The sequence below is a fragment of the Zootoca vivipara genome, chromosome 4, assembly GCF_965207765.1.
Source record: "Zootoca vivipara chromosome 4, rZooViv2.hap1.1, whole genome shotgun sequence".
Classification (NCBI taxonomy): Eukaryota; Metazoa; Chordata; class Lepidosauria; order Squamata; family Lacertidae; genus Zootoca; species Zootoca vivipara.
The window spans coordinates 79,110,297-79,120,863 of record NC_142587.1 but is presented as its reverse complement, the minus strand read 5'-3'; the positions used below and the strand labels follow the sequence as shown (position 1 = coordinate 79,120,863).

Sequence of the window (10,567 nt, the reverse complement as noted above, 5' to 3'; positions counted from 1 at the left end):
GAGAAAAGGGAAAACTTGGCAGCTATGATATTTGCTAATTTTTGCACATCAGGCTGCTGTTTTCATGTCAGCCAGAAATTATTGCTCTTCTATATTTTGGTTTCTTTTCCATTATTATACTGTTTCACTTATTGTGTCTCCTTTTTTGATACTGCTCCTTTATTTCTTTATATTGAGCTTTTGTATACTGCTTAGAGACATTTAATTATTTAAGCGGTTTTAAAACGCCTTTAGATAAATGAAAAATATAATTATGTGTCCTGGCATGGGGAGAGACATGGAAATGGGTTAAGTTGGAGGGTGGAAGGGTATTTATTGATGGATGGAGACAAAATGGGCTGGTGGGAGAGGGATTTCAATCTGCTGGCGTTTTGCCTACATGCTGATTGTTTTGTTAAAATACTGGTTATTAAAACATGTACTGATAAAAACCGGTACTGTATGTACATTTAAAAAAATTAATCAGCAGCTGGATAATTTTGCAGCATGGAGACAAATATTTTCATCTAATGTCTACAGATCAGCCGCTGCAAAAGAGCAATGACTGGGTAAAAAAATAAAAGTTGGCGATTCCATGAAAGTTCAGGAGTGAGACATTTCCTCCTGCTCCTCTTGTAGGAGAAACTACATCCCCATTTGCCTAGTCTGGAATGAATGTGTACAGCTCTGGGGTTATAACTATAATAAAGCACATTGGTGTCCAGGTGACACAAAAAGGCCAGGAATGGAAACAGGGATCTTGGAAACGGAGAAAGCACATACGTATACCCCAAATCTGTTAGTGCTCAAAATAGCACTGAAGTGACACTATCTAGAGGGGATGGAGAAGTATCATATGAACCCTAGCAACAACTCAAAAGGGGGCTTGCGCAAAGAAGCTCTGATCTGTCACAACACCTGCACATTCCTTGTGCAATAAGCAGCTTCTGGACAGAGGCACAATCCACCCTTCTCCTATGGCTCTCAGTGGATGCCTATTAGGCTGGCCATGTGTCCTCCTTTGCAGAGGACAGTCCTCTCATTTGAAGGGCTTTCCAGCAGAAGCCTTGGAGTTAGCACCTGTTCATGTCTACTTACATTTCAGTCCTTATTCCTGAATTTGTATCTCCCTCTACAAATTAACATGTGCAAATTATATGCAAATAGGCATCTTTTAATGATGCATCGCCTCCTTTTTTTGGCCACGCTTAAGCAGACCACCTAATGGTCAGGGGTCCTTTTAAGCAGCCACCCTAATGGCTGACGGTTCAAAACTGGAGTTCCTGACATGTTCAAAACGCCTAAGCAAGACGATAAAGCCATAATCCTATGCACCTGTCCTTACTCTGGAGTAAGGACCATGGAACTCACAGCGGGACATATATTTCTGAGTAAACAGACTTAAATCATGCCGCACCTGGAGCTTTAATGAAACCGCTTGCTTTCGATCGATCGTTTCCAGACCAATCCTATGCGTGTTTACTTAACTTAAGAAGAAAGTCCAAAGGGGTCCGGCAGATCTTGTTCCCTGGGCTTTAAGCGTAGTGCCTTGAGGTTGCTTTGCTTTGCAACCCAGTTTGCCTTAAATCACATTACTGATGAACCTCAGGGTCCCTTCCAACTCTATAGTTCTGAGATTCTTATGCCCTCATCCTGATAGGCAGGAGGCGTCTGGGGAGCTAAAGGGCCTCGGTGTGAGCTCTCCCCTGCCTTGGAAACCCTGAAAGTGTGCTTCATTTTCCCGTTAAGAATAAAAATAACCAGTGCTTTTTTCTGGGGGGACGCAAGGGTACGCATACCCCTAAACATTTTGTGAATCTTTGTACTTTTGTCCATTTACTGTATTTATTTTTCCCGATTTGATCTATAAAATGGTGGTTTTCTTGAGTCAAAATGAGAGTACAGTACCCCTAAACATTTTTTTGGAGGGGGGACACTGATAATAACCGTAACAATAAGGTGCTCAGCAAGCAACCCTGCGGCGGATTGGTCTGACCGTCTGAAATTAAACAGGAAAATTCCAGGTCAAGTTATGTCCCAGAAGCCTTTTCGCGCACTGGGCAGATTTTGCGCTCTTCACGGCTTGCTTCCTGCGGGCTCCAGAGCGCACTGGCTGCGGTCTTCCAGAAGCTCTTCCGCCTGCGCTTGCTCTCCAGCTGCGGGGCGGGAAGCGCGGGTGGCCGCAGCCCGGGCGCCCTCGAGGCGAGCTCCGGCTGCGGAGCCTCCTGCCTCGCCCTCCCCCCGCGAGCTCCGCTGCCAGTGGGACAATGCCGACTTTTGCACCTCTAACCACTAAGCAAACAGACCTTGCGCTTCGCTCCACAATCCAAACACGCTTTATTGACCTGCGTTCCATAGCAACGGGGGCACACGAGACTTCCTCCGTTGCCTGCCTGCCTTGCCTTGCCTTGCCTGGCCAGGCTCCGGGTGTGGCTGCGGCGGCTTCCAGAGCCTACCGAGCAGGCCAGTTTCAGCTGCGCCTGCCCTTGGCGCCCTTTACCGCTATTAGGCGGTTATTAATCCCTTTTTAAAGAGGTGCCGGGGCTCCAGCTTGCCTGGGAGAAACAAATGGGGTTTGTTTTTCCATCCTATATTATGGCCCTTCCTCATCCGCTTCTCTGCCACAGGTCTCCTTCAAATGGGACATAAATTCAACAGGTAAAGGTTTGGCCTCTGGTAGTAATGGGGAAAGTTGCACCTGTTGGATTTCAGCATGTCAGACGGTGGGAGTGGGGAAGATGTTAATCCTATTTGCAGTTGTTTGCTGCCAGGACTCGGATGAAACTCAGTAGGGAAGATGTGGCACTGTGCACCTGCCTAGAGGCAGTATTTTCTTGCTCCTTTTTATTCCATTGCTGAACTGGTATAGATTACTTACAGTGAGGGGGGGGGGTATTTGATCCCCTGCTAAATTTGCTCATTTGCCCTCTGATGAAAAAATGACCAGTCCATAATTTTAATGGTAGATTTATTGTAGCTTTGAGATACAGAACAACAACAGGAAAAAACCCCAGAAACTCAGAAGACAAAAGTTAGAGATGTGCATTATAACGAGTGAAAAAAGTATTTGATCCCTTTGCAAAAGATGACTTAGTACTTGGTGGCAAAACCCTTGTTGGCAATTACAGAGGTCAGATGTTTCTTGTTGGTGGCCACCAGGTTTGCACACATCTCAGGAGGTATTTTGTCCCATTCCTCTTTGCAGATCCTCTCCAAGTCAGTAAGATTTCAAGGGTGATGTGTAGCTACTCGAACCTTCAGCTCCCTCCACAGATTTTCGATGGGATTAAGAGCTGGAGACAGGCTAGGCCACTCCAGGACTTTAATGTGCTGCTTCTTGAGCCACTCCTTTGGTTGCCTTGGCCATGTGCTTTGGGTCATTGTCATGCTGGAATTCCCATCCTCGACCCATTTTCAATGCCCTGGCTGGGGGAAGGAGGTGCTCACCCAAGATTTGACGATACATGGTCCTGTCCATCATCCCTTCAATGCGGTGAAGGTGTCCTGTCCCCTTAGTAGAAAAGCACCCCCAAAGCATAAGATGTCCCTCTCCATGTTTGACAGTAGGGATGGTGTTCTTGGGGTCGTAGGCAGCATTCCTCCTCCTCCAAACACGGCTAGTTGAGTTGATGCCAAAGAGCTCATCTGACCACAACACTTTCACCCAGTTCTCCTCTGGGTCATTCAGATGTGCATTGGCAAGCTGCAGACGGGCCTGTACATGTGCTGTCTTGAGCAAGGGGACCTTGCGGGTTCTGCAAGATCTCAGTCCTTCACGGCGTAGTGTGTTACCAACTGTTTTCATGGTGACTATGGTCCTAGCTGCCCTGAGATCATTGACAAGTCCGCCCCCCCCCCCCCGTGTAGTTCTGGGTTGCTTCATCACTGTTCTCCTGATCTTTTCAACTCTACGAGATGAGATCTTGCATGGAGCCCCAGACCGAGGGAGGTTGACAGTTATTTTGTGTTTCTTCCTTTTGCGAATTATTGCACCAACTGTTGTCACCACCTCACCAAGCTGCTTGGCAATACAGTAGTCTTGTAGCCCAGTCCAGCCTTGTGCAGGTCTACAATCTTGTCCCTGACATCCTTGGACAGCTCTTTGGTCTTGGTCATGGTGGCTACTTTGGAATCTGCTGGATTGATTGCTTCTGTTGACAGGTGTCTTTTGTACAGGTACTGTAATGAGCTGGGATTACAGGTAAAACCTCTCCCTTACAGCAGGTGCTTCTAATCTCAGTTCATTACATACAGTGAAGATACCAGGTAGCCTGACATCTACCTGCTTGATAGGGGATCAAATACTTATTTCACTCATTATAATGCACATCAATCTCGTGACTTTTGTCTTCTGGGTTTCTGGGGTTTTTCCTGTTGTTATTCTGTCTCTCACAGCTACAATAAACCTACCATTAAAAGTATGGACCGGTCATTTCATTGTGAGAGGGCAAACGGGCAAATTTAGCAGGGGATCAAATACTCTCCCCCCCCCCCCACTGTACTGGGCAGATCCTGCTTACTAGGCAACCTCAGATAACTGGGTTTAAGTCACAAAGCACATCCTCTGCGATACTACGAAAATATATGGAAAGTGGTTTTTTTAATCAGCTCAATTTAACCAGAGGTACAGTATCTGTTTTATTTATGCTATTCGTATACCACTTGGTTAACAAAGTTAATTAAGGAGCATGCCGGTTTCTTAATTTGGAAGAACTAGCCATGTGATGAAGAGCCTGGGTTCAAAACCTTGCTGTGCTCTGACCAGTCATGATCAGTCTAAGTCGGCTTCACAGGATCGTTCTGACAGCGGAATGACACATAACTTGCAGGTGGTGAAATCAAGTGCTCCTTTGAGGATGTAGGTAGGGGATACAAATGTGGGAAAATATAAACTGAACTTGAACATAAACACCCTACTGAATCAGTAGTCCATCTAGTCCCAACCAGATGACTATAGGAAGCTGACAAGCAAAACTAAGCACTCTTCTGCTCATGTTCCCCAGCAATTGGTATTAAGAGTCATCCTGCCTCTTAGACTGGAGGTAATATAACCACCAGGGCTAGTAACCACTGATAGCTTTATCCTCCATTAATTTGTCGAATCCCTGTTTAAAGTCATTCAAAGTTGGTGGCTGTCCCAACATCCTGTTAACTATCCACAGTGCACGTAGTGTACAGTCGTACCTCGGGTTACGAACACCTCGGGTTACGAACTCCGCAAACCCGGAAGTATTTCTGCCGCGTGTGTGTTCTGCGCATGCGCAGAAGCGGCGCACTTGGTTTGCGCATGTGCAAATCGCGGAAATTACACTTTGCACATGCGCAACATGGCGCTTCGGGTTAAGACCATTTCGGGTTACGAACTGCATCCCGGAACGGATGGTGTTCGTAACCCGAGGTACCACTGTACAGTGGTACCTCTACTTATGAATAACTCTACTTACGAATGTTTCTACTTACGAATGGAGCTCTGTCCGCCATCTTGGATGTGGTTTAGATAGGATTTTTTTCTACTTATGAATTTTTAGATAGGGTTGCTTCTACTTACGAATTTTTTCTCCCAATGCATTCCTATGGGATTCGACTTACAATTTTTTTCGACTTACATTTTTTTTCGACTTACAAATGTGTGTTCAGAACGCATTAAATTCGTAAGTAGAGGTACCACTGTACTTTCATTTGTCCTGAATCTTCCAATGTTCATTGAATTTCCCCGAGTTCTAGTGTTATGGGAGAGGGAGAGAAATCTCTCTCTCCATGTTCTCCACAGCATGCACGGTTTATAAACATGTCATGACCACCCCCCACCTCATATTTTTTCGAAACTAAAAAGCCTCGATGAGTTTGCCCCTTCAAATAGTTTTTCCAGCCCCCAGTAATTCTGCTTTCTCTTTTCTGCACTTTCTCTAGCTCTACAATAACTTTTTGAGGTGTGGTGAGTGATCAGGACTATACACAGTATTCTTTTATTTTTATTTTAAAAACGAAAACGAAAAAAAACCTTGGATATTACCTGGAATTGTGGGGACCAATTTGGTAATCTCATAATCTCCATTTTTTTTTAAAAAAAAACAAACAACCTTGTTCCAAATAGATCCAGTGAAATCAGTACAAATTTAGGCTTGGATTCCCCGTAGACGCTTCTCACGTGATAACTGTAGCATCGAGTTATGACTTGCACATGTGAATGAATCAATCATAGATATACAATATCCCAGATCATTATTTTCCTGTCACCCAGTGTTGTATAATTTAGGGTTGCCGTATTTCAAAAAGTGAAAATCCGGACACAAAAATTGTTGAGCTTCTTTTGCAAAATCTCAAGATACAAAAAAAAAAAGTTTTGGAGCTCTTTTTAAGGAAATTAGTCACTTCCAACATGGATTGCCATACGTCAAGGTTTTCCTGGACATTTTTGACTGCCGAATCCTGGCTATGTCCAGGAAATTCAAGACATATTGCAGCCCTAGTATAATTTAAGCATGCCCCTTACTCCAGGTTGGCCCCCCAATAATTTACAATTTAAATCCATTGCAGGGTACAATATAGTTGTTGTACAATTCAATGCAGGAGCTGGGAAGTGAATTTGGGATGTTCTCCGTGCAATGCAGATGCTGTACCACTAACTGTGGTCCTGACAAAATAAAATTAAATCCTTCCAGTAGCACCTTAGAGACCAACTAAGTTTCGTCATTGGTATGAGCTTTCGTGTGCATGCACACTTCTTCAGATGTCGTCCTGAGTGCCTCATATACGTTTTCTGCAGTGCTCCTTTTGATATATCTAGAGTACCAGGAAAACAAAGTGAAATATGCTTTAGTCCCCTCCCCCCGCATTTTCTTTTGCCCACTAATATTTATCAACAACATTGGTAATAAAAACAGGAATGACGAGAACAAACAAACAACAACAACAGAAGGCATTCCAGGCCCAGTTCCCTGAGATAACAGTGTTTTTCATTTGCAAAGAGGAGTGTCAGTTGCATGGCACCTACCACAAGCGTGGAAACAAAGTGAAGCGAATTATGGGGGTGGGGGGAATCAACTTCCCTCCCCTCCCCAGTTGCCACACAATGTGGGTTGATCACAGTACATTTTGTACAAATGCGCAGCAAACCAAAAGCTGGGAGTGTGGTGCTGTGTACAGAAGTCCAGATGGGAAGCAGAGCCACCGTGTCCCCATATCGATTTCACCAATGGACCAGTGGCCTTTCCCACCAGGGGCTGGTGTGCATGTGTGCCTCCCCTTCAGCGAAGGAGAGCAGGACGTATCCAGCTGCTCAGTCTTTTCTCCCCAGCGGCTGTCACTGTGCTGTGGCTGGCACTAAACCGGGAGCACTCAACACTCCTCCTCCGTTGGGGCCGGAGCCGGTTGTCCCTGGCTGCATGGAGGACACTGGGCTCATCGGTTCTGATCCACTGTGCACACCCCCTGGCTGAGACTGTTGCAACTTCTTCTTGTTGATCTTCCTCTCCTTTGCCCGCCTGTTCTGAAACCAGATTTTCACCTTGGGGGAAGAGGAAGACAAAATAAGTTCCAGCGACTAAGTGCTATAGACCCATAAGAATGGCTCTCCCATTATCCCACTTGAAGATGCTGGAGATTGAACCTGGGAACTTCCGCTTGCAAGGCAGATCCTCTACCCCAGAGCTATGGTCCTTCCGCATTACGTGTTTCCTCAATATGTATTAAGAAGGTACTTTGTGGACTACAGCTAAGACTGCATTCCTATACATGCTTACCTGCGAAGGAGGCCCGCAAATACAGTGGGACTTACTTCAAGAAAAGATTCAGAGGATTGGGCTGTTTGAGCAAAAAATCTTCCCATCCTGCAGAAAAGGACGGGGAGTGGAGAATGTGTAGAAAGAGGGTGGGCTCCTCATAAATTCCTGAGAATCTAAGCTCTCCTTTTCAAAGCAGAAAGATAACATGTTTTCAGGGGGAAGGAGGGAGCAAACAAACTTGTATTGTCATGGAGATGGAACATAATTTGCATATTGTTAAGTTTGCGTCTTCTTAGCAGAACTGATAGCATCCCGAATTATTAAATTACTGTAGAAGTATCTCTTTTTCTTCACACCAAAATGTAAAGATTAGAGTCTGGCCCAAGTGATACACTTCTGAGCCCCTTTAATTCAGCGGAAGGGTGTTAAAGAGTGCATTCGGGGATACCTAAAACACTTTTGTTTCTGCACTCTGGAATCACACTCATCCCAGTTTGAGGCCAACCACAAGCCTAATTACGGTAGGTTCCCCAGCCCAGATCACACCCACATTTCCCAGGCATTAAGTCACATATGACAGCAGAAAACTCAAAGCAGGCTAAAGGAAGACTGGACTCAGGAGAAACTGGTTCTGTAGTGTGGAAGAAGGAGCCAGTTACTCACAGAGCACATTGACTGATGGCTGTAGTCTTACCCCCACCTTCTTCCAGAGCAGTTTTGCAACTATATATATATGTTGTTGTTTAGTCGTGTCTGACTCTTTGTGACCCCATGGACCATAGCATGCCAGGCACTCCTGTCTTCCACTGCCTCCCGCAGTTTTGTCAGTATACAGTGGTACCTCTACTTACGAATTTAATGCGTTCCGAACACACATTCGTAAGTAGAAAAAAATTGTAAGTCGAATCCCATAGGAATGCATTGGGAGAAAAAAAATTGTAAGTCGAAGCAACCCTATCTAAAAATTCATAAGTAGAAAAAAAATCCTATCTAAACTACATCCAAGATGGCGGATGGAGCTCCATTCGTAAGTAGAAACATTCATAAGTAGAGTTATTCGTAAGTAGAGGTACCACTGTATTGAGGTTTACAGTCAATAAATATGTTTTCCAAAAAAAGCACCCAGTGAACTTCTAGTCATATAAATGAGGGGCACTTTAAAAAATATAAAATGACAGCACATGATCAATCTGAAGCACAATAGAGGGGTAGACATGACGACCAACCCACTGTAAGAGGATTTAAGCCAAGGGCTCCCAGACTGTGTTCCGGGGACCATCAGTAATCTGCAAGTTTCATTCAGGTGGTCTGCAGCATGTCTGTGGATTTGTGACATTGAAGATAAGAGATAGCACACTATTTGCATTAAATGCTTACACTGCTTTTAAACTGAATTTTAACTGCTTCTTTTATTTCTTATGTTGTATCACTTTTTCAATTCTGTTGAATAGCATTCCTGTTGAAATACGACAGATGCTCACTAGGTGCACATTCTGGAAATAATTACAGACATTTTTGTTCTGAGGTCCTTCCCAGCTGGATATATGAGTCTTTACCATGAGTGTCCACTTATTAGGGTTTTAAGTCTTGTTTTAAATGTGTTTGTTATTGTTGTGCCTTTAATTATTCTTAGTTACATGTAAATTACCTTGCAATAATGCTTTAAAAGGCTGGTAGTAAATGAATCAAAATGGAGATAACAATAACACTAATACTAAATGCATAGATAAGAAATAAAAGAAGCAATAAAAATACAAGTAAAAACATACAGCATCTAGCACAGGGCATTACAATTGCTATCACAGTTAGAAAAAAACATTAAGTGGTCCACCAATACCCTCAATAATTTAAAAAAAATTATAGTCGTCAGTGGCTGAACATTAATTGTGGGGCAAAAATGAGGGGGAGGCTCAGTTCACTGGACTGAAAAATGTACCAACCCCTGTTTTTAGATACATATGTTTAGATACACATTAGATACATACACTCTCTCTCTATGACTTCCTCCGTTCGTTGGAGCAGCAGCTTTTTAGCTAGAGATGCTCTGTTGGCTTCCAGCCAACAGAGGACACTGGGACTATCTTCATATGGGATAGATCCACATGTACAGTATATATACTTTGTAACTAAGTCTGCTTTCAGGGATCCAACTGTGAACTGAATGAGTGAGTAAACTACTTTAATACACTGTACTCAAGACTGTGGCGTGTTTATTCTTTTTAGAGGGATATAAGGGAACTTACCAGCAATCTAATATTGAGAGGCTTAAACAAGCCTGCAACCAACTATCTGCTAGCGCAAGTTAGGAAGGATATTAATAAAAAATATATCTTCTCCTGCCTCCCTGAACATTCCCACATTAGCGACCCCAGTTCCAAGTATAAGATTTATATTGTGTTGTATGGTTACATTTTACATATATATTTTTCTGCTGGCATTACACATATCATATTTTTAATTTAATTTTACACATGTTTCTGTCCTGTAAGGATTTGCTGACACTTTCTTAGGGCTACCAATGACTGTATCCATCTTCTTGTCAACCAAAGCATCTGGGATATAATAGCCTTTTGAAAGAAAAATGCTATGTATTCTTGTGTTTGATGTTGTAAATAGCCCTGTGATCTTCAGATGAAGGGCAACATAGAAATTTAAGAAATAATAATGTTTATGGGTAATTTCATTCTTGTAGTTCTCTATTTTCAAATCAGTCTAGAACCCAGGCAGCCTTTCAGACAAGGGACTGTCCTCTCTAAATTAGGAGACATGTCAACACTACCTGCATAAGAAACATCCTTTATTCAATTATGGGGGGTTATAATAAGCCTTCCATTTAAATTTCTCATTACTTATTACTTTAGGAA

The 10,567-nt window shown here is 43.4% G+C and overlaps 1 protein-coding gene across 1 annotated transcript in view; it reads right to left on the bottom strand.

Moving 5' to 3' along the window:
• Nucleotides 1–320: 320 nt before the first annotated feature.
• The window catches only part of CDX2 (caudal type homeobox 2), a 30,189-nt gene continuing 19,942 nt past the window's right edge, over nt 321–10,567 (bottom strand). Inside the window, exon 3 of the mRNA XM_035115890.3 lies at nt 321–7,486. Coding sequence (XP_034971781.1) covers nt 7,283–7,486 — 204 coding nt within the window. The 3' untranslated portion in view covers nt 321–7,282. The remainder of the gene's footprint in view (nt 7,487–10,567) is intronic.